Source organism: Hylobates moloch, unplaced genomic scaffold (assembly GCF_009828535.3).
Source record: "Hylobates moloch isolate HMO894 unplaced genomic scaffold, HMol_V3 SCAFFOLD_4, whole genome shotgun sequence".
Classification (NCBI taxonomy): domain Eukaryota; kingdom Metazoa; phylum Chordata; class Mammalia; order Primates; family Hylobatidae; genus Hylobates; species Hylobates moloch.
The window spans coordinates 885,346-909,781 of record NW_026652279.1 but is presented as its reverse complement, the minus strand read 5'-3'; the positions used below and the strand labels follow the sequence as shown (position 1 = coordinate 909,781).

At 37.0% G+C, this 24,436-nt stretch overlaps 1 protein-coding gene and 1 long non-coding RNA gene across 8 annotated transcripts in view; one reads left to right on the top strand and one right to left on the bottom strand.

Annotated features, from left to right (window-relative positions):
* The window catches only part of CFAP20DC (CFAP20 domain containing), a 303,292-nt gene that overhangs the window by 189,294 nt on the left and 89,562 nt on the right, over positions 1-24,436 (top strand). For all 7 annotated transcript variants that reach the window (XR_009213033.1, XR_009213034.1, XM_058437106.1 and 4 more), the window contains exon 13: positions 9,071-9,448. Coding sequence is in view for 5 of the 7 variants with exons in the window: in XM_058437106.1 (XP_058293089.1) it covers positions 9,071-9,448 (378 nt within the window). In the remaining 2 variants the exon portion in view is untranslated. The remainder of the gene's footprint in view (positions 1-9,070; positions 9,449-24,436) is intronic.
* LOC116466609 (uncharacterized) overlaps positions 1-24,436 on the bottom strand; it is a 188,914-nt gene that overhangs the window by 156,269 nt on the left and 8,209 nt on the right. The gene's annotated exons all lie outside the window — the stretch shown is intronic.

Below are 24,436 nucleotides of genomic sequence, written 5' to 3'. Positions count from 1 at the left end.
ATAGGCAGCCATATATACTAATATTTCTGGTACTCAATTAATTTTGAAGTTGCTCTTATTTGACAAATATACTACAGAAACAATATTTCCTAGTGAGCTATAAAATCAAGACTACCATGTAAAATGAATTTTTTAGGAAAGCTATTAAAATAGAGTGCTTTTCATATTATTGCAAAATCTGAAAGAAACAAAAGCATGCAACTGTTATTATCTCTATTTTGTATTTTGTGTTATTATTCCCATCGTGGCTTCTAGTGTATACACCTGGTTTTGCAGCTTGAAATCATTAGCCTTATATTAACATTTTATTATTCCCCTAATTCAAGTTCTCACCTAGAAATACTACCATTTTTTCCCTGAATTCTGGTTGTGTATCACATATTGAAGCAGATATTTGCAAGGCCAAGTAATTTGTCTTGTGTAACAGTCCAAATTGGAACGCTTGGACCCCCAAAATTGTTCATATTTGGACATGAATTATGTGGACTGACTACCTGTAGTGTTCAGATTAGCCGGAAGGCTTTTGTATCTTCTCTCCTTCTAACTCTATGGAAGCCTGCAAAGGATAAATATACAAACAGCAGATTAAAATGACCATTTTCATCCACCCTCCCAGCTTTCTTGTCATTGCTTTCAAGGGTTTTTTTTTTTAGCAGTCAGTAGTTAAGCTATTTCATTTTATATACTTTTTGTTAGCATATACTTCTGGATTATACTATAAACACCCCTACATACTTGAGTAATGATTTTGTTTTTCTTTTTTCTTTTTCCTTTTTTTTATTTTTTCTTTTTTTCTTTTTATTTTTTTATTTATTTATTTATTTGAGATGGAGTCTTGCCCCGTAGCCAGGCTGGAGTGCAGTGGCGCGATCTCTGCTCATTGCAACCTCCGACTCCCTGGTTCAAGCAATTCTCCTGCTTCAGCCTCCCAAGTAGCTGGGATTACAGGTACTCACCACCACACCTGGCTAATTTTTGTATTTTTAGTAGAGACAGGGTTTCACCATGTTGGCCAGGATGGTCTTGAACTCCTGACCTCGTGATCTGCCCGCGTCGGCTTCCCAAAGTGCTGGGATTACAGGCATGAGCCATCGCGCCTGGCCAAGTAATGATTTTTAATTGCTTTCTCACACACACTTACGTACACACGGTGGAAAGGAATATTTAGTCCACAGTGGTCTTCTTCTATTTCTATGTGGCCTTTAGATACTTTTAAATTTAGTTTATGTGTTGGGAAAAAATGAAGAGACTCTGTTTTGAATATACTGCCCTGCATTTTTATTCCTATGTATTATGAATTAGAACATAACATACTCTGTATACCTACCAGGCAAATTAATATTTACTCAGTATGAGTAATCTTTTTAGGCTGTTCACATCTACATGTCTTTATTATTATCTATTGAAGCTCTTTTCTGAGAAAGTCACAGGTCTCTTGGTCCTTGTGCCTTGGCTTTGCATTGTTATAGGCAGATGAAGAAGGTTACAAAATGCTTGTCTATTTGCAATCTAATATTCTGCCATTTTTGCTAAATGATAGACATCTTTCAGATAAGCATTTGCTTGTAGATAGTAGTTTTCACTTTAAAGTGTCAGTTAAAAGAACATGAAGTCTAACTTATAGAAAAATACGTTTTGCCTTGAAAAATTAGAAAAGCCTAATCACTTGCCAAAATATTCATATGATGATTGTGCCCTTCCCACACAGTACCTGTAACTTACGCGGATTTGTCTGTAAAGTATCATTTGCTGTAGGTAAAGATGTCACGAAAATAATTTGGCCAAACCTTTTTAACATCAGGCTTGCTGCAGGTTAGTTACTTGTTTAAAACTGTGGTAACTTCCTTTTATTTGTTTACAAACTCGTAAAATGTATTATAAGACACAACTATCACGTATCTTTGTCACCCAGAGGAAATTGTATTACTTTCATCATTTGCTACCAAATTCAAGTAGAAGCACAAGTACTTCTTGGGGATGGTTGTTATGAAAACATTAAGATACATTTGAATTGCCAGTCTTGTTATCATCAAAGAAGAAATTATTTTTTTCATTCTGTTAGGACTGTCTTTAGCTGAATTTGTGCAAATAACTGTGCTCTTTAGTCAACAACAGAAGTATACATATACTAGCTCTGTTGTTTGCTAGTGCTGTTGTTCAACTAAAAGGTGCTGTCAATCCACACACTTAGTAACATGATGGACAAAACTAAAAACTCCTGTTGACTCAATCTCAATTATAAATTCAAAACTACCATCAAAAGTGTATTTTGAATATTGCAGATGTGTTCTTTTACAGAACTTTTAAGACTGTTATATAAGATTTTTTTTCATGGTGGATTGAATTTAAAACTCCATTGAAATATAAATAAATATGATCATCCACTTTTACAAAAGCTAAACTAGAGTTCTATTCTGATTCACTCAACATTAAAGTTGTGGTACAAAGAGCCTGGGTCCCATCTGCCCCAAGTAGGTGGCCCTCAAGAGTCATTAAAATTATCTGTTTAAAATTACAACTCAGCAAGAGCAATCCATTTTGTGCAGCCCGAAATTATTGTCCAAATGCCCATCTGCATGTCCTTTTAAGAAATGTAGTTCGGCAGAGGAAGTGCTGGCTCCTTGGGGAAATCATTCTCATCTTCGGCGTACATATGCTGTGCTACAGTTAATCAGGCAAACTCTATTGATGTTCCTGGCACTGGGGCGTGATTGAATATTTAACAAACAAATGTTTCTGAGCCCAGAAGACAAACGGTTCAAGAGATTTGGGACTTTAAAAAAATATATTAAGTTAAATCAAAAGCATTTTGTATTTGTTCTTCTGAGAAACAGATGAACAGATGATTGGAATGTGAAAATGGCATGACAACTTCTTTGCTACTCTGACAAATTATATTCAATTGCTGTATAGGTTTTCAGTAGCTAAATGATAAACTAAAAGGAGAAAAGTGGTTATTTTTCAACCAGGTCATGGTACACTAACTTCTCATGCACGTAACAAATTTATATGTTATATAGAAAAAAATTCATCCCAGAACATGTTGAGCCCAAATGAATTGCACACATGAAATCAATGAACATCATCTCTACCTTATTAAAGAGGCAAAAGCATGCCTCTTCTTCTTATAACAATGCAAAGAGAGGAATAGGGTTATGCCAGTGTACCCACTCCTAATAAATACTGTACTTTTTTTAATTCTCCATTTATTTCTTCTCTAAATGAGAAGTTGACCCAATGCAAATCAGAACACTACTCAAATATAGTCTCCTGTGTCATCTTGCCTTTCTCATTCATCCCAGTTTCTCTTTCAGAATCTGAAACCAGAATTAGTAGTTCTAGGGCAGCCCAGGCAAACAAGCCTTTGTACCCTGTCCAGATTCTCCAGTTATTTATTCTTTCCATATATTTAAAATAGCATGGAAATGTATTACTGTGGAAATGCAGTGCAACCAGGAGAATGCTCATCAGGGTGCACAGCTAAATCCATCTGCTTCTCGGCTGATCTCCAAAGCAGAGTATTTCTTAGGAAAAATGTAAGATGAATGTCCATGTACACACTCATGAATATTTCTATGTATATAATCAACTGCTCATGCCAAGCAAAGAGAAATGCTTTCCACCTGAGTAAACTGCTAGAAGGAAGAAAAGGCTGTACTCTGACCCACCACAGGTGGAAAAATACACTTCTTACCAAATGCATTGATTTTAAGGTGTTTTCTGAATGATGTGACAACATCTAGTTTTCCGTGCAGCCCTCTAAATTCCCAAAATAGTACATCTGAAATTCCTAAAATGACATTTACTATCTTCTACCTTATGATGTTATTACTTTTTAGGTATCATTTTTCTGTTAGACTTTATACCTCTTGAAGGAGTGGCCCTGTCCTTCTTACCTGTGTATCTTGTATAGTGTCTAGAAATTGCCTCACACAGAGTAGGAGCTTAATAAATATCTATTGAATTAATGTATACTGAAAACAATTCCAGTTTCTATCTACGTCATATACAAAATAACATGTCTTCATTTTTTATGATGGAAATGAATGAGTAGAGGATCTTTTGATCACAGAAATCCCACTGCCAATTGTATATGACAATTGCAGGAAAATAAACTGCAGTGTTTTAAAAAAATTAGAGAAAAGATAGCCCTGTCTCGCTACCAGACCAAATTAAAAAACAACTATGCTAGTTCTACCAATACTATCTTAGAACTAGGACTTGGGAAATGTTTACTCTATTTTTTGTTTACCTTCTTCTCTAGACAAAGACTAAGCTTTTATTCTTTATCTCTATGAAAAAAAATATTGCAAGAGTCACCACTCTATTACCTAGTGATTTAGAACACTGGGCATTTTTTCAGATAGCTCTGACAGTCTTTCGAGTTTTCTGCCTGAAGACAGAGTTCTTCAACGATATGAACATCCTAGGGTGCCCAGACTGGTGGGGAAGGACAAGCTCACCCCATAAGTGGCCTACAGCAGAGAGGGTTGCCCAGTACCTGCAGCTGAGGTCATGCAGGGACTGTTGCATTTGCAAAAATATTTTCGCCTGTCTTATTTTTTCACTTGGGCCACAAAATAAGGGCCCACAGATTGGCACCCAATCTTAAAGAAAAATCTTTTCTTTACCCTATCTGGAACACTGAAAGATAAGTATCTCCATCAGTTATAAGTGTGTGTGTGTGTGTGTGTGTGTGTGTGAAGATGAAGCTAGTGTAGACAAAGACAGTGTATGCACAGGATGAGTACCAAGAAGAAATATTTATAAAAGATCCTTAACAATGCAGTTCTCATCCTTAGTGTACTGTAGGTGCACTATTTGTTGGGAGAGGGTTTTTTTTTTAGAATTATTGATTATTTTAATTTACTCCTTTAGCTATTTCAGTATTATATTTTTAACAGGAAAATCTCTACTTTATTTTGAAGTTTTTTTTCCTATAGTCATTCCTTTTTTCTTTCTTTCAATAGGTTTTTGGAGAACAGGTGGTGTTTGGTTACATGAATAAGTTCTTTAGTGGTGATTTCTGAGGTTTTGGTGCACCCATCACCTGAGCAGTGTACACTGTACCCAGTGTGTAGTCTTTTATCCTTCACACCCTTCTCACCCTTTCTCCTGAGTCCTCAAAGTCCATTGTATTATTCTTATGCCTTTGCACCCTCATAGTTTAGCTCCCACTTATGAGTGAGAACATACGATGTTTGACTTTCCATTCCTGAGTTACTTCACTTAAAATAATGGTCTCCAATTCCATCCAAGTTGCTGCAAATGCCATTATTTTGTTCCTTTTTATGTCTGAGTAGTATCCCATGGTGTGTGTGTGTATATGTATATATATACATATATATATCACATATATATATATCACATTTTCTCTATCCACTCATGGATTGATGGGCATTTGGGCTGGTTATACATTTTTACAGTTGTGATTCGTTCTGCTATAAACATGCATGTGCAAGTATCTTTTTGGTATAATGACTTCTTTTCCTCTAGGTAGATACCCAGTAGTGGGCTTGCTGGATCAAATGATAGTTCTACTTTTAGCTCTTTAAAGAATCTCCACACTGTTTTCCATAGTGGTTGTACTAGTTTACATTCCCATTGTTGGTGAGAATACCCCATCTTGTATACCCAAGTATACAAGAGGACTTCAAAAAGTTAATGGAAAATGCCTATTATGAAAAAACTATACATTGATTTCAAAAAAAATTTGCACCAAAATAAACTTGTACTAACTTATTATAACATATCTGAACAGAATCTAGTTTGGAGCACTAAGGAAGGATAAGACATCAGTTTGAAAAAATCCCTTTTCCGAGCAATATGAATTCTGCTAAAATTGAAGCAAAAACTGACACCAAATTTATGTTGAAGCTTGGATGGAAGAATGGTAAAAATCATTGTTGCCTTACAAAAAGCTAATGAAGACAATGCCCCCAAAGAAATCAGCAGTTTACAAACTTGTTTTAAGAAGGGATGAAACAGTGTTGAAGATGAAGCCCTCAATGGCAGGCCATCCACTTCAATTTGTGAGGAAAAAATAATTTCATTCATGCTGTAATTGAAGAGGACCAAAGACTAAAGCAGAAACAATAGCCAACACCATTGACATCTCAATTTGTTCAGCTTACATAATTCTGACTGAAAAATTAAAGTTAAGCAATCCACTCAATGGGTACCAAAACCATTGTGCCCAGATCACCTGCAGACAAGAGCAGAGCTTTCAATGGACATTTTAAGCAAGTGGGATCAAGATCCTGAAGCATTTCCTTGAAGAATTCTCACAGGAGAAGAAACATGGCTTTACCACTATGATCCTGAAGACAAAGCACAGTCAGAGCAATGGCTACCAAGAGGTTGGAGTGGCCCAGTCAAAGCAAAAGTGGACCAGTCAGCAGCAAAGGTCATGGCAATGGTTTTGGGCATTGCTCAAGGCATTTTGCTGTTGACTTTCTGGAGGGTTAAAGAACATCTGCTTATTGTAAGAGTGGTTTGAGAAAGTTAGCCAAAGCTTTGACTGAAAAACACTCACAAAAGCTTACCCACAGTCTTTCTCCACCACAACAATGCTCCTGCTCACTCCTCTCATCAAAAAAGGTCAATTTTGCAAGAGTTTTGTTGGGAAATCATTAGGTATCCACCTTATAACTCTGGTTTGGCTCCTTCTGACTCCGTTTTGTTTTATAATTTTAAAAATCTTTAAGAGGCACCCTTTTTTTTCAATTAGTAACACAAAAAAAGACTGCATTGATGTGGTTATATTCCCAGGATCCTCAGTTTCTTAGGGATGGACTAAATGGCTGACATCCTGGCTTACAAAAGTGACTTGACCTCGGTGGAGCTTATGTTGAGGAATAAAGTTTATACTTTTTGTTTTTATCTTTTAATTTCCTGGAGCTTTTTGAAGTCCAACCTTGGACCTTTCCTGAGAGCACAGTTGTCTGCTAATCTCAACTACATTTCACAAGCAGAAAAAATTGTAACAGGGCAGGGGTTAAGGATCTCATACTCTGTGTAAGAGACTGCAAGAATTACTCAGTATGACATACTCTGCCTTTGACTTACTGACTTGAACTCTCAAACCAGTCCAGCTTCTATATCATCACTGCCATTGCCTTAATTCAGGCACCTCAACAATCCTAATAACAACAATACAATAGTCTACTGATTGGCCTCCAGTTCTACTGTCTCCACAAGCCAACCCAGACACTCCACAAACAGTATCCATAAGCATGTACCCATGCCTTCTATCGTGTGTTATTGTGACATTCCCCTGCTTCACACGATGACTGCTCTTTGCCTTCAGAATACAGTCCCTGGATGGCAGGGATTATGTTCTGGTCTATCATTACACTCCGAGCATCTGCAGCACCTAGATGTACTTGGCCCATCATGAGGAAGAAAGGAAGACAGAACAATGATAAGATAGATCCCCTCTAATTAAAAGCTTTTGTAGATCTCTCCCTTGTCCCCTGCCCAACCGAGAGCAAACCCTCTCACCTTTACCCATGCTTCACTTCTGAAAGGAAGATTTCACCGGAGACTGCCATCATTATGTTGAGTGTGTATGATGGTCAAACATTCAGGAAGAAATTGAACAGTCCAATCAGTCACCCAAATATTTGTTTTTAAAATGCCAGCCCTTAGAAATAACTAGATGCTGGGTTCTGCTTGTCTATAAATTGAAGGGTGAAGGAATAGCTTACTGAAACTGAATGTCAAGATACGCATTGTCAGACACCAAATAATGTCCTCAAAATGTACTGTGCTTTTTTGTTTTTTCTCTATTCTATCATTTCACATCCATTTATTATATATTATATTTGGTTGGTTGGTTGGTTTTTGTTGTTGTTGTCGTTGTTGTTTTTGTTTTTGTTTTTGTTTTTTTGAGATGGAGTTTCGCTCTTGTTGCCCAGGCTGGGGTGCAATGGCGCGATCTCGCCTCACTGCAACCTCCGCCTCCGGGTTCAAGCAATTCTCCTGCCTCAGCCTCCCGAGTAGCTGGGATTACAGGCACACATCACCACGCCTGGGTAATTTTGTATTTTTTTAGTAGAGACAGGGTTTCTCCATGTTGGTCAGGCTGGTCTCGAACTCCCGACCTCAGGTGGTCTACCTGCCTTGGCCTCCCAAAGTGCTGGGATTACAGGCATGAGCCACCATGCCTGACCATACATATTTAAATAAATGAGTCAAATTGGAAGACTCTACCATGACAAGTACATGCAGTGATCACGTAGTTTAAATGTATTATTTTATAAGATAAAAATCTACCAATTGAAATAGCACTACATTTCTCATTTTCATTATGTACTTTCATTGCCATTGATTTCACGTTTGTAATTCTTCCTTTATCAGATTTTAAAAATTTAAATTTTTGCATTTCTATGGATAATCACAGAACTATGGACTTGTAAAATTATTGTAGCTTTCATTTTCAGCTTTCCAAGTATTTATATTTAATGACGTTCATATTTTGTGGAAAAATATTCTTTCTAAAACTAAAATTTTCATGTAAGAAAAATACTTTATAAAACATGGTCCATTATCTATTGCTCTTGAAAAACAAAACTGCCCTACAATAAGGTAAAAATGCTTCCTTAGACCCACTTGTATTTATTAATAGAGTACCACTTCTCTGCTTAAGTAGGCTGAATACCGTTAAATTTTAGTTGTTTCTTTTTCCATGGAGTTAACTTATCAGAAAGTCAAAGTATATGATTCTTAGATGTTTTAGATGACTTGCTCTGGATCCTCTTCTTTTAGACATTTTTTGGAATGAATATGAGTAACTACTTCTTAAATGTTCTCTTGTTTTTCATGAGTAAAAAATATGCCTCATCCAGACCAAATACCATATAGCAGGACATTTGAGCAAATGGTTTATACCTATTTGCATTGCTGCTTTTAGTTACTCATGTTTTTCTTTGCAGATTAAAGTAAAGTCTACATATATATGCTTTTGCTTTATTCATAGAAAATATGAATTTATTAAGAACTTGTACTCAGTAACTTATTCACCATAAATTTCTGCTCAAAATTATTTTTACTTTGTTCCCCAACATAGGGTAACCACAGTATCCAGGGTTCTCGAGGCCCAACAACTGGTCCTTCAGAGTTAACTCAGTTAACATTAGAGAGCCTGCTGGGGAAGGCTGCAAAGCAGACAAGTAAGGAGTATCTAAAGAGCGCCTACACAGAAGCAGGAGCAACAGAAAGCCAGGATCCCTCGGCGGAGCAAATAGATAGAAATAACTTTCAAATGAGTTTGTTGCCTACAACATGCCTTTCTCCAGCTGGAAGAAGGTGTGGATCCTGTCAGAAAACTCCAGACCCCGTAATCAAAGCAAAGGATCTATCAGCCCAGCAAGTGCCAGCTTCACTAAACAAAACCTCCCTGAAAGGAATCTCAGGGGAAAGGCTGAGCTTGATCCCCGAAGCATCTGTAAGTGGTTCCCGTGTGGTTTACAGATGCCGGCAATACATCCTGCTGTGTTCCGTTCTGTTCCACACACGTTTTTAGCAGTATCTCTTTTTCATCATTTGGGTGATGAGTGTTGTATTTTCTTTCCTATTCTGATGTGTTTTAGTTTGGTAACAGCAGCTGTTAAAGAGTCTACTGCACGTCCCAAGGATAATAGAATACCTCATGTTTTTAATGAGAAAGATAATTATGTAATTTTCATCATAACAGTTATTTTATTTTCTAGTTACTTCCCATAATTTGTAGTTATCACTGCCTGCAAATTATACATGATGATCTTATTTTTGAGCCAAAAGCTTGCCAGTAAAATTGACAGATTTTCAATAACAATCTACATTAGGAGCTGTAAAAACATCGTTATTCTATTCACTTTCTACAGCAGTTCCCCAAATAATAAATGATATGAGTGAAGGTTAACATTAAAGCAGTGTCATCAAATAAATCCCTCGGCTAGTTTGGTGGCTGTATTCGTGTCCATCAGATTGATTTTTTCCTTCCTGTATTAGTACTTTTCTTCCTTCAATTCCCCTATAAGCTGCACTGAGAAACTAGAGAACAAATAAGGCTATGCATAACAAATGACATATACATTCCATTTTTTTAAACATTTAAGATTTTCTTTATGTTTCATGTCCTAAGTATTCTGTGGGTGTTGCATTGTAAAGCTTTGGTTCAATTATGTTCTAAGCAAGTTGGGGTGGATTAATTGTTACCTATAGGTAGTAGATACATTCGTGATTATCATCAGCAAAATAGAAGTAGCTAATATTTTGTGAACATTCATCATGTGCCAGTCTCTGTACCAAGCCCTTTGCCTTGAAGTATTCCACTTAATCCTCACAGCAACCCTGTGAGATAAGGACTGCCATTATTCACACATCATTTGCAGATGAGGAAACTTAAGTTTAGAATGGTTATGCAGTTTGTTCAAGGACAACAGCTAGTTAGTTGAGGAGGGACAACATGAACCTAGATTCTGACTCTAGAATTATTGCCCATATCCCGCCAGCTATGTGGCATAAACATGGGTTAAGTCTTGTAAAACTGATAGCCTCTCGCAAGAAGTATCCAAAGATAGCACTGAAATGTGTTCCTCTTTTTTGATCACATGCATGTGTGCACTTGTATTCATATGTGTTTGTGTACATGAGAAAATAGTAAATCACATAATCTAGTGAAAATGTCTTTGCTTTGTGGTGATTTAGGATGAAAGTTGTCAGTAATTTTTTGCATGTTTTTCATTTGTGAAAACTTTCTTAAAACAAACAAACATTCTTGCTCTACCTAATTGTAATTTTTTTCCTTTGGTTGTGCTAATGAATTTGAATGTAGCTAATAGACTAGCCTTATAGATTTATTCTATAGTCCTACTTCACTTGACTACAGCCAATACTGGGCTGCCAAAAACAGAAACAAAGCAAGTCTTTGAGAAGCATTCCACTTAGTTTCCCCCCTAATTTCTTGTCCACTACCTTCTATTAGATAGAGTCTGTCATCCTGTATATCCAAAAAATTAATGATTTTCCATCTTTTTATTTTTTCTGTAGAAGTAGAACCCAGTGCACAGAGATAAGTTTGGAAACTTCAGGCACAAATGAACTTGAAGTACTCAACAAAGTACACTACCTAAAAATTAGTTCTCTCTAATAATACCAGGAAATAATAAAAGGAACAAAGAGACCAAAGTCTGGAGGAAGAGCCAGGGACTTACTCTCACCTGTTATCTTCATTTAAGAGGCTTTTCTGATAAGACAGTTTCCAGAAACCACAAAGCATAAGCCTGGTATGTCTCTTCTTCCTCAAAGGAACACTATGAGAATACTCATTCCATTTTACAGTTAAGGAGACTCATTTCAAAATGATGAAGAAGGGGAAGGAACTTTATCTTTGGTGAGGGGTTAAAGGTATAAATGCCTTGCTTCCCATTCGTGCAGAGAAGTTTGACCTCAGTATCAAAACTCAGACCAATAAAATGTTGTATCTCAGCTGGGTGTGGTGGCTGACACCTGTAATCCCAGCACTTTGGGCAGCTGAGGCAGGAGGATTGCTGGAGCCCAGGAGTTGGAGACCAGCCTGGTCAACAAAGTAAGACCTCTTCTCTACAAAAAAATAAAGAAAATTATTTTTCTTTCACATGGTGATGTGCACCTGTAGTCCCAGCTACTTGGAAGGCTGAGGTAGGAGGAATTTTTGAGCCCAGGAGTTCAAGGCCGCACTAAGCCATGATGACACCACTGCACTCTAGCCTGGATGACAGGCAAGACCCTGTCTGGAAAAAAAAAAAGTTGTATCTCAGCCCACGTGACCATTACCATCTGTGGCTCACATTTGTGAATGTGATCATCTTAGTTTAATAGTACACAAAATAATTGAAGTCATAAGGCAGTGTGCCTCATTTCAAAGCAAATTTACAATGAGAATGCAGTGTTCTTCCATAGACACCTTTTAGACAACAGCATTTTCTCCACTTGGTATTTGCAGCTAAGAATCTATGAAAATGAGTTTCCTCCGAGTGCTGTATGCTTACTAACTCACAACGGGATTTTTTCCCCAGATCCCGGAGACCCATGGGGTGACTTTTTAAAAATAACCACTTTATTGAGATTGAATTCACACAACATAGAATTCATCCTCTTAAAGTGTACAATTCACTGGTTTTTAGTGTGTTCACAGAGTTGTGCAACCATCACCACTATCTAATTTTAGATCATTTTCATCATCCCAAAAGAAGCCCCATACCCAGTAGCAGTTACTCCCCATTACTCCTCCCTGCAAACTCTTGACAACCGCTAATTTATTTTTTGTCTCTATGGATTTGCCTATTCTGGACATTTCATATAAATAGAGTCATATAATATGCAGCCTTTTGTGTCTGACCTCTTTCATTTAGCATACTGTTTTCAAGGTTCATCCATGTTGCAGCACTTCATTCCTTTTTATACCTGAACCCATGGTATGGATATGCCATATTTGTTTATTCATTTATCAGTTGATGGACATCTGAGTTGTGTCTACTTTTTGGCAGTTATGAATGATACTGTTAGGAACATTTGTGTGCAAGTTTTCACATGTGTATATGTTTTCAATACTCTTGAGTATATACACCTAGGAGTGGAATTTCTGGGTCATGTGGAATTCTCTGTTTAACTTTTGAGGAAATCCCAAGCTTTCTCCAAAGCAGCTGCACCATTTTACATTCCAACCAGGAATGCATGAGGGTTCCAGTGTCTCCATGTCCTAGTCAATGTTTCTTGCCTATTTTTACATTAAGGCCTTTCTAGTGGGTGTGAAGTGGTATCTCACTGTAATTTTGATATCCATTTCACTCATGACTAATGATGTTGAGTATCTTCTCATGTGCTCATTAGCCATTTGCATATCTCTTGGAGAAATGCATATTCAAATTCTTTGCCTATTTTTAAATTGGATTGTCTTTTTATTGTTCAGTTGTAGGAGTTCCTTATTTTAAATAAAAGTCCCTTATTAGATATATGATTTGCAGGTATTTTCTTTTATTCTGTGGGTTTTCTATGCATTTCTTTATAATGTCCTTTGAAGCACAAAAGTTTTTAATTTTGATGAAATTCAGTTTATCTATTTTTTCTTCTGTTGCTTGTGCACTTGGTATTGTAACTAAGAAACAATTGCCTAATCCAAGGCCACAAAGATTTATTCCTGTGTTTTCTTCTAAGAGTTTTATAGCTTTAGCTTTTAAGTTTATTTCTATGATCTATTTTGATCTAATTTTTCATATATGGTATTGGGGGATGGGTCCACCTATTTTTTGTTCTTTTTTTGCATGAATATCCAGTTGTCCCAGAACCATTTTTTGAAATGACTATGTTTTCCTCATTAAACTGACCACGCATGTAAGAGTTGTTTTTCTGGCATCCCAATTCTATTCCATTGATCTATATATCTATTTGTATGCCAATACCACACTGTCTTGATTACTGTAGCTCTGTAGTAAGCTGTGAAATCAAGAAATGTGAATCCTTCCACTTTGCTCTTCCTTTTCTTCATTGTTTTTGCTATGCCGGGTCCCTTGCATTTCCAGATGAATTTGAGGGTCACCTTGTCGATTTCTGTGAAAAAGGCAGCTGGGATTTTGGTAAGGATTGCACTGAATCTATAGATCAGTTTGGGAAATATTGCCATCTTTTATTTCTAAGTATTCTTTTTGATGCTATGGTGAATAGAATTGTTTTCTTAATTTTATTTTGATTTGTTCATTGCTAGTGTATAGAAATACAATTGATTTTTGTATGTTGATTTTGTATCTTGAAACCTTGGTGAATCTATTACTTCTAGTGGTTTTTTTATTTCATATGGTGTGTCTACATGCAAGATCATGTCACTGCAAACAGAGATAGGTTACTTCTTCCTTTCCGGTCTGGACGCCTGTGATTTCTTTTTTCTTGCCTGACTTCCCCCACAAATGGCTTTAGTTTGAATGGAAGTTTTTCTTTATTTCGTGGTAGTTGAGATTTAATACTTTGACTATTCTAGCTCCGGTATTGAACTCTAACACAGACATCATAAGTCCAGTCAGGCCTAGAAAGATACTATTAGTGTGAGTCATAGGAAGTGTCCTCGATGCAAGAGGAAAATTTTGAGAATGATTGTGGGACTAGAAGTCTTTCGAATATTACTATGAATGTAGGTGTGAAATCATCTTTGCTGGCTTGCATTGTAGTTCATATATTTAGAGCACTAACACGTTGGTGATTTCCATCACCTAAGCTGTGTCTCTAAAATAAAGGCCCTCCAGATGATGGAATACAGCAATTTGGCTCTACTTCTGGATAAGTAAGAGCATCTCTTTTTCTATTGAGCACCTATCAGGCCAGATATTCTCCCAGGTACTAGACACGTAACAGTGACTAAGACAGATAAGTCCTCTTTCCCCAGAGGTTTACACGTCTGTTGGGAGGTAGACATAAACAAATTGTGCGTGAATTAATTATAAACTGTGATAAGTGCTGTGAAAGACCATGGAAGGAACTTAGCCGTCAACTTAGCCATCAAGGTACTGCAATCAGGAATTGTAAGTAGACATCCCATTGAAAATCTGTGCTCTTGCAAAGTGCAAATGTGAAGCAACTTGATGACAAAGGAAAATAAGGCTCTTACAAAAGGAGATACAGGAGAACTGTCCTAATCCCATGATATGGAAGAGGACTAGTAATTCTTAAGGAATGCTTACCGAAAATGATTTGCTAAGTGCTGGGTAAACTTGTTCTTTGCAATGTTTTATTCATACTTTAATAGAGTTACCTATTATTAGGTTCAAATATTTTTAATTAAGAAAGAAGTACAACCCTCTGGGTAATATTGCAACCATGTAGATAGCTGGTAATTAAACTTTTTCACACGTATAACTGTATTCAAGCAATTTTGAATGAATCATTTTAAACTGGCACATGTCATTATGTGTTTCTTTAAACAAACAAAAGACTTATATAACAGGCTTTGTAGCTCCAGAAAAAGTTTGAGCTTATTGAAGAATGCGTAGTTTCATAAGAAAGACAAAACATGCTACCAATTATAAATTCAGGTATTCTCTTTAGAAAAAAGGCTGGGCGCGGTGGCTCACGCTTGTAATCCCAGCACTTTGGGAGGCCGAGGCGGGCGGATCACGAGGTCAGGAGATCGAGACCACGGTGAAACCCCGTCTCTAGTAAAAATACGAAAAATTAGCCGGGCGTGGTGGCGGGCGCCTGTAGTCCCAGCTACTCGGAGAGGCTGAGGCAGGAGAATGGCGTGAACCCGGGAGGCAGAGCTTGCAGTGAGCCGAGATTGCGCCACTGCACTCCAGCCTGGGCGACAGAGCGAGACTCCATCTCAAAAAAAAAAAAAAAAAAAGGAAAAAGAAAAAAAAGAGACATGAATTTAAATAGGAAAAGAATTGTAAAATGACCCATATAACTTTTGACTTTAACTTTCACATCTCCATTTTTGAAAATCAAAACTGAATTATGGAAGGACACTTTTGAATATATTTAGGCCATAGAATAGTGTGAGCACATTTTTCCCTTTAATTATCAAGCCATTTCCTTTGGATAATGTAAAAGAAGTAGTTTTGTTTCTGCCCTGATATATTTTAACTCAGTATTGGAATAGAGAATATCTATCATCACATTTTTAAAGTAATAAAAGTCTCTGCAATTTGTGCTCTATAAACTTAGAGAAAAAATGTATTTGTAAATTATTTAGTATTTTTAAAGCATTGCTTCATTATATAAAATTCTGCCTTTTCTAGGGTATATAATACTCTTTGTTCAAGCCATCTGTCTCTCTTTCCATTTGCCACTCAAATGTGCCATTTGCAGCTGTTTTTCCAACAATACCCCATTGTTTGAAGAATCCATAAATGTCTTTCTGACCCTTCTCTCCCTTCAGCTACAACAACATTGCATTATTTCAAAACACCTGTTTCAGAGTCAGGTCACCCTGTGTGTTAGACATATGTTCATTGCCCTGGCTAACTGTGCAGGTTCACTTAGGGATGGTTCTCCCTCCTTTGGCAGTTTCTACCCCATGTGCCCACTGGCCTCATGCTGCTCTATGTCACTTGATAAATAGCCTTCCCCAAACAGAACCCTCTGTCAAAGCTATCTGCATTTTCATTCTCCATGACTGAGAAGTCAAAAGCAGTGGAAACCATGGCTCAGAGCACCAGCTGGAATCAGACAGGCCTGGAGTTGAGTCCTGGCTTTGTTCTTTCTTATCTATGCAAACTTGGACACATTTCTTAATGTCTTTGAGCCTCAGTTACCTCATCTACAAAATGGAGAAAATAATACCTATCCCACAGGGTTGTTTTGAGTGTAAAATTAGATAGCACATGTAGAACACCTAGCCCCTAATCTGAAGTATACTTTCTTCTACCTTTTGCTGAGTGGTTAGGCAGAAATATAAACCAGTATGGCTGGCATTCCAAAGCAAATGAAACCTTTTCAAATTCATAAAGTTCCATACATTAATTACAGGTACTGTTCTACAAGGGCGGTGGCTCTGTGCTTGTGTGCTTCCTGCTCTTTATTTATAGTTGAATCAAGTGCTAACACAGAGTGAATTTCTGTGTGCCTTCTGCCAGGTGACATATTGGCATGTTCTCAGGGATACCCTAAAGAGAGAAAAATATTTATTTATAAGCAGGAAGCAGTGTCTCTCTGATCATTTCCTGGAGACCACCTTCTGTGGGTCTACCTTGTTCACACAGCTAAATTGCAGATGTGTAGCTTCCTGCTTGAGGTCTTGAATTGAATTTGGGCAGAACTAATAGCAGTTCATAAACCATAATGCTAACCATGGTGAGAATGTTTCCTTTACTAAGTGAGACACTCCTACCAATAGCTTTTGGAAAACAGTCTGGTATTTGATGTTTTGTCAAAACTGCACTCTTGTCTCAGAAAAGACAAGGTCATTATCTCACTTTTATCTGTCAATGCACTGCTGGGGATATTGCTGAAACTGCAGAATTTGTTGATTAAATCACGTTTCCACTGCCAGTAAAAGTATTTGAATTAGGCATAGAAATTTTCCAGGTGTAACTTGTTCCTGTCCCTCTGCTTTCTCTTTAAATATTTTTTCATACTGAACCCTGGCTGTGCTACAGAATGGTTTGTTTCTTTCATTTTCTTTGTATCTAATGTTTAATGCAATGGTGGCAAAGGCAAAATGGTGTGGAGTAGAAGTATTTTTAAATAAGTAAAATGGAATTATGGTTCAAATTTTGGGTAATGGTATGGAATAGCAGTGGTCACTAAGACGTTTTGATATCTCCATTTCCGAGCAGCTTGGTATGCAAACAGTGCACCCATTATTCTAATGAAGAGGAGAAATTTCAAGTTCTCAAAAGTTTCAGAAATTGTAGGTAGAAAGACTTGACAGACATTGAGGTGCTATCAGAAGTATGAGTTGGCTGTTTAGCCAACACTATGATGGTTCACTGTTGATTCTTTAATATTCTAGTGCTAAGGTTAGCATCCTACTCATCAAATGTTTATTGAAGACGTTTATCTTCTCTGCTGTCTTGGTTTTCCAAGTTTTAAATAGGAGCAAGTTGTACTCACCTCTTCATGGAAAAGGTACTAAGCTGAGTGTATTTCCTAAAAGCACTAAGATCTGAAATCCTTGACTCAGAAGCTTTTATGTGACTTTAATGGTTTGAGGTATCTCCCATATGCCAGGCCTTCCACAAGGTGCTCCTTACTTTATCTTGTCTTCATCTCCAACCCTCACAAGAGGCCTTATTATTCCTCTTTGACAGACAAGGAAGCAGAAAGGCTCCACCTCACTCTCATCTAAATTGTGACAAAGCAGTGTCAAATCCAGGAGTTAGGGACAGAAAAGCCAGGGCACCTTCCCCCACAATAGGCTGCTACCCTCAATTAGAGGCCACTGAAAACATTCCATGATCATGTGACATCTTAACTTCTCTTGCCACTTTATGCTTTAACGTATTTTAATGTGCAAAAGCACACACAAATGTTGGTATATCTGTCATTACTCTATTCAACCAAAGCTTTACATTCTAAAACAGTTCAAGCTTACTTAAAGTTATCATCTTCCCACTCCAGATATATCAGTTGGCTTACCTCCTCTATTTTCATTTCTGTAAACAGTCTCAGTAATAATTTTCCTCCTGGTTCTTTAAATAAAAAAAAAAGAAAAAAAAAGAAATATCTTAAACTACCATTTATCGAATGGTTACTATACTTGTCCCATGTACAAGGCTACAGTTGCCCTGTAGATGGCATACCCTTGAATATAGTATGAAACCTATTCAATTTGATTTTACTATATTCCTTCTAGTGTATAGTTAGTTGTTAAGCTTGAGACATACCCTGAGCTCAGAAGATAGGTGCGGGAAACTTAAAATTTGTTTTTCAATTCACTTTAAGGTTAATAAGAAGAGTTCAGCTCTATTTGTCAGAGAATTCTTTCTGAAAATTAGCAGGCTATCACAGCAAAATGTATGGAAGTATATTTCTATTTAGGTCATAGAGTAAAAGGTTATTCTATATAAATATAGCACAGCAATATAAAGATCTTTTTTTACAAAACCTTTCATGCATGTTCCTTCCCAAAAAAGAGAGACACATATGTGAGATGGAAAGTTATCTATCTCTTTACGAGGAATTTTGCTACCAATTGGTTTAATTACCCAAGAATCTTCTACCTGAGACATGCTTAAGTGAGTGGTGTGCATAGTTAATGAAGTATGAGTTGAGCCAGGCTTATGAAATGTCTTCAGGGTCACATGCTAAAATGCTTATGCCAGATATTTCAAAAGCAGCATCAAGTCTGGTTATGCCTAGGTCCATGTGCCTGCCGTGAACGTAACACACGATCTAGATTCTGACCAGCTGGTTATGGCCTACCTCCTGATTCCTGCTATGTAACTCAATATCGCATCCCTTAAATTTAGTAAAATTTTTCAAGTTGTGCTGTGGCTTGGTCTTTAAGCTTTAATTTACTCCTTTGCATGGTAGAGACACGTGCTAAAAGCTACCGTAAATTGTGAATGAGCACAAATATGTGTCACTTACAGCTTGTGCTTGTGGCTACTGTCTTCTCTCCACTTCTTTTATTATTGGACCTACGTCCCCAATGAGTCAGGTTAAACTCTTGAGTGTGATGCCTAGCATGAGAATCTGAAAGAAGTTTTCAGGAATGCTAGTAAAGAGATGCCCTGGAGCACTAATTTACCGTCAGCTATTATTTAAAATGTCACTGTGGAGATTAAACACTGTCTGCAAATAGCAATAGAGAGAAGATTAATCCTCGAATTCAAATGGCAGTTAAAGTTTAAAATTAACTTTGGAAAATGGACTTCTAGTACTTTTCTTATTGTCATGTTGGGGTCCAAAAACATCTTCCAAAACTTTCTAATGACAGCTATAAAGTTTTTAATAAATGTAAATTTCAAACCACCAGTGATACTGGCTCCCCAGCTGCATTTATAAAAATACTTTTTTTCACTGCTAAGACTGTTTAGATTGAGTTTTCCAGTGAATTCACAAGTGAGCCTCAGACTTTGTTGTTGATCGGAGAGAAGTGTGCATATTATAAGCCTATATGTTGATGAGTTTTCACAAACTGAACACACCCAAGCAAACAATTTTCTGGATCAAGAAAGAGCAAGACCAGCACCCCAGAAGCCCCACTATGCTCCCTCTCTGTCACTATTCGTTCCTCACAACTAATTATCCCCACGTTTGGTTTTACCAATACGTACTCTTTTGTGTCTGGCTTCTCTCACTTAGCATTTTGTTCATGAGATTCAATACATCACTCATCTCACTGCTGTGTCGTGTTCCACTGTGTGATTATATCATCCTTTGTGTATCCATTCTGCCGTTGATGGGCATGTGGGCGATTTCCATTTAGAAGCTATTAAGAATATATCTTTTGGTAGAATCTTAGACTTTAGTAAAACTTGGGCAGGGAAAGGGAAGCCATTTTGTCTCTTAAGGTTTAGAGTAAATTATAGGCATTCTTATCCTTGATGCTTTGGAACGGTGTTACTGGCTTCATTGCTGAAACAGTAATGTATAAGTATTACTTGATAGTCTGTTTAATTATTTGATATGAACACAAGCTCCCTACTTCCAGGTTGCCCCATGTTTTTCTGCCTGATGGCTGGAACGTGCTGCCATATTACCCTCCTTCTCCTTCAAACCCCTTCTTAGGGACCATCTCCACTGTCCTTTATGAAGCTTAACTGATCCTCCACAAGACGACCTTTCTCTTTTCTGAAATGCCAAACCATTTTGTATATCTCCCTTCTCTTATGTTGTTTTTAATATTATATCCTAACAGCCACCATTTCCTTTGTAATAGTGCTTTTTTAAAAGGTTACACTGGGAATAATTTTTTTTAAATACAGAGGTGGAGATTGTTCAATAGTCCTTGTATTAAAAGTTTTTGCAACATGATGTCTCCTGGGCCATGACTATCAGGCACGGTCACAATGCAAGCCTGATACTGACAAGAGACTCTCACAGATTGTGTAGGCTCCAGAACAAAAGTAACATCCCAGTTTTCTCCCAATTCTATCCCCCTTCAACTCATGAAGAACAGAATGAGATTCTTGGTCTGATCTTATCCCATGGCCATGTTTCATTTTTCTCCACACTTCCACTGTAGATTTAGCCTTGTGTCACCCAGTGTGTAGCAGAACTGGTTCCTATCTGAGGCTCACAAAGTTCTGTCATTAGATGTTTAATTGATTAAACTGTTCTGTCCTGGCAGCTTAAGGAATAGATTGGGTGAAGGACATCAAGTTGAAAGGTTGTTTCTGTTTGTTGTGTTTTATGTTTTTGCTGGAGTTATCAGTTTTCCTTTTAATCATTATCAAGGACCTGTGTGATCATTAATACTATACCTCAACATATACTACCCTATTTTAGAGTTCCTTCTTTATAGCTCTCAATTGCCCTGATAGATGTAAGGTTTATGAAAGCGAGGCCATATCTTAATTGTCTTTGTAACTTCACTGGCGTAGGCTCCCAATAATGTCTGGAGAGAGATCAGTGAAAATGAATGGATTGAACGGCTTGGAGAGCGGAGGACTGGCCTGCGAATCTGAGCACAGCTGAATTGGACATAGCCTTCAGCCCATTGCCTTGTTCCTAGGACAAATCTGACTTATAATGTCTCCCCTCTTTCCTACAAGGATATTTTGAGATGAAATTGAATTATATGTAACATTTTGAGCCTTTCAGAGATAGTATTACATAAGCCACTTTGCCTCTCAGCAGTCGTGTAATTTAATTGGATGACATCTTGTGCTGGAGTCCACTTTAATGCGAAGACTTTATTGCAAAGCTTCTTAAAAATAACAAATAAATGATTTAGCCTTTCTGGTGATTTTGAAATGATTTAAGAGGTTGCAAATCAAAAACATTTCGGAGGACTAAGTTAATTACCTGACTCCACCACCAGTTGCTCTATTAGTGATGCTGGAGAAAGTTGCTTTCTTCTCTCTGCTGGATTTTGGCTGCCCCTTCCAGGGTGTTGTCAGAATACATTTTACTGTTGTATGAAATAAAGTCATGGAAATGCAGCGTTTTAAGCAAATATAGCATCAGCAGTGCCTGGCACATAATAGGGTCTCAGTAAGTTTCTACAGAATAAATTAATGAATCAATCTATTTCCATTACTGCAGTGGAATATAGGGAATATCCCAGCCACCTATTCCTTCAGCCTCAGCGTCAGTATTGCCTGCCAGTGGTGGGAGTCCCTCTGAAGGCCACTAACTCCATTTGTCAACAAATTTAATTACTCTCAAATGCCACCTTAGACTTCTGTGAGGTTTTCTCTAATTCCACTGGGCAGTTAGTCACATCTGTGCTGCATTCCTCAGACATCTTACTCATACCTCTGTTGTCGTATTTCTCACAGTACATTAGAATTCCAGTTATATAATACCCCTCAGGTCTCCCTTTGTAGACTGTGAACTCCATGAGGACAGAAGTATGTCTTGTTTTCTTTGTGCTCCCAGTTCCTAGCATGTTACAGAATGGATGAAAGACTGGAAGAAGGGGGACAAAGAAAATGAGAGGGAAAAATAATCAGAACAGGGACTATATGTATTGACTGCCAACTCAGCGGTCCCTTAAGAGGGCTGTGCTCATCCCTGAAAGTGTGTACCAAAGACAACCCATTCAGATTCGGGAAGAAAAATTGAAAACAAGTTTGTTTTTTTAATCCTAAGCATTTTAATTCCAATTTTTTGTGTATGTTTTGTACTCTACATACTATTTTAAAATGTTTGTGCATATATTTAGTTCATAAGTAAACATATATTACAAAGTACACATTCAAACATTTTCCATTGAAGGTACAAATCACGCGTTTGGAGACCCCCTAGTATATTTGTTTGTCAGGTGCCTCTACTAAGCATTCAATGTAGTATTATTTCGTTTAGTTCACCAAAAATCCTGTGAGGTATGTACTGTGGTCCCCATGATGAAGAAGTTGATGCATAGAGAGGTTAGGTAATTTTCCTAGTCATGTAAAGCTGGTAAGTGGTGGAACTAAGGCCCAGGCTTAGATTTGTCTGGCTTAACCACTGCCACATCCTCTCTTATTCTTCTGTCCTAGAACCCAGGGTTGTTCTTCAGGCACAGTACAGCCTTATGGATTAAATAAGTAACGTGAATAAATCACTTAATCATACGAAGTGTATGTTAAAGCTTTCTTCTTAAGAAAAATTATGAAAATTAAAATAAAATGTGTTTTTCATTGTAAAAGTGTGTATTGGCAATGATGAGCCAACTAACATACCTATGTGACACATTAGAACGCTTAATCCCACTTCTTGACTGAAAAACTGAAGAACAGCAAGTCACTTGTTCACTGCTGCAGCTAAAGTCAAGCAGCTGGTATTCTCATGTTCACATCTGATTACCAAACTGCTTTTTTTTAATTGAAATATAATTTGTATGCCATAAAATTCACTCTTTTAAAGTAAGAAATTCAGGAGTTAGTATATTCACAAGATTCTGTAACCATCCTTTTGACCTAATTTCAGAACATTTTCATCACTCCAAAAAGAAGGCATATACCCGCTAGTAGTCACTTCCCGTTCCCCTTTCCTCCAGCCCCACCATCCACTAATCTGTTTTCTGTCTCTGTGAATTTGCCTATTCTGGACATTTCATATAAAGTAAATCACACAGTATGTGGCCTTTTGTGCCTGGCTTCTTTCAGGTAGCATAATATTTTCAAAGTTCATCCAGCCCTTCATTACTCTTTAGGCTGAATAATATTCCATTATGTGGATAAACAAAAATCCATCCATCAGTTGATAGACATTTGGTTGTTTTCACTTTTTGGCTATTATGGATAATGCTTCTTTGAACATTTGTGTGCAAGTTTTGCATGAACATATGTTTTCAGTTTTCTTGGTATATGCTTAGGAGTGAATTGCTGGGTCACATGGTAACTCAGATGCTTAACATTTTGAGGAACTGCCAAACTGTTTTCCAAAGTGGCTGCACCATTTTACTTTTCTGCCAACACTGTATAAGGGTTTCAGTTTCTTCACATCCTTGCCAATACTTGTTATTGTCTCTTTTTTATTGTAACTATCCTAATGGGTGTGAAGGTATCTCATTGTGGTTTTGATTTGTATTTCTCTAATGACAAGGATGTTGAACATCTTTGTACGTGTTTATTGTCCCCTCAACTACTTCTTTCGAATTTAAATTATTTCTGTTTCCTTTTTTATTTTTGCATTTTTCATTGGGATATAAATTTTATTCTTCTTCTTGTGATACCTATTTTGGCCCAAGAACTCTGAAAGCATATTAAACGCTCATGAAATATCTTATTAAAGATTGCCTGGCCTCTCACAGTGCCAAGCTGCTTGTGCCATGAACTATAAGGGTTTAACTAAGTTTCCACTGGCAACTTTTTAGGAAGTCTCCACATCACATTATCAGATAACAAGCTTTTATAAACCCCAAATTATGATGATAATAATGTTTTATTATTAAGCATTTAATGTCATAGGAACTCCAAGAATTTTTCAAAATTATATGTTTTTAAATTTTTTACATTCCTATGAGGCAGAATAGAAGCCAGAGAGTCCTCCAAGAAAGTGTATGTAGAGATATAAATATCTAAAAAATTCTAAGGTGTCTTGGAAAAAAAAAGTCCTTGTTAGTACAACCAGTGTTTCCAGATGTACAAGAAAATTTTCAAATTGCTTTTAAGTTATATGGCAGTTCTGCGTGTAAATCACACTACTCATATGTGATTCTAATATTTTAGTAATGTTGAAATTAATGTTTGTTATCAAATCTAGTTTAGGCCAGAGAGAAAGGAAGGGAAAATTTTGAAAATTCTATATGCCAATTTCCACCTATAGCATGAAATAATATTTATACTAGCATCTAAAGATCTGTAGTAGTATTCTTTTTCAAAAAGTA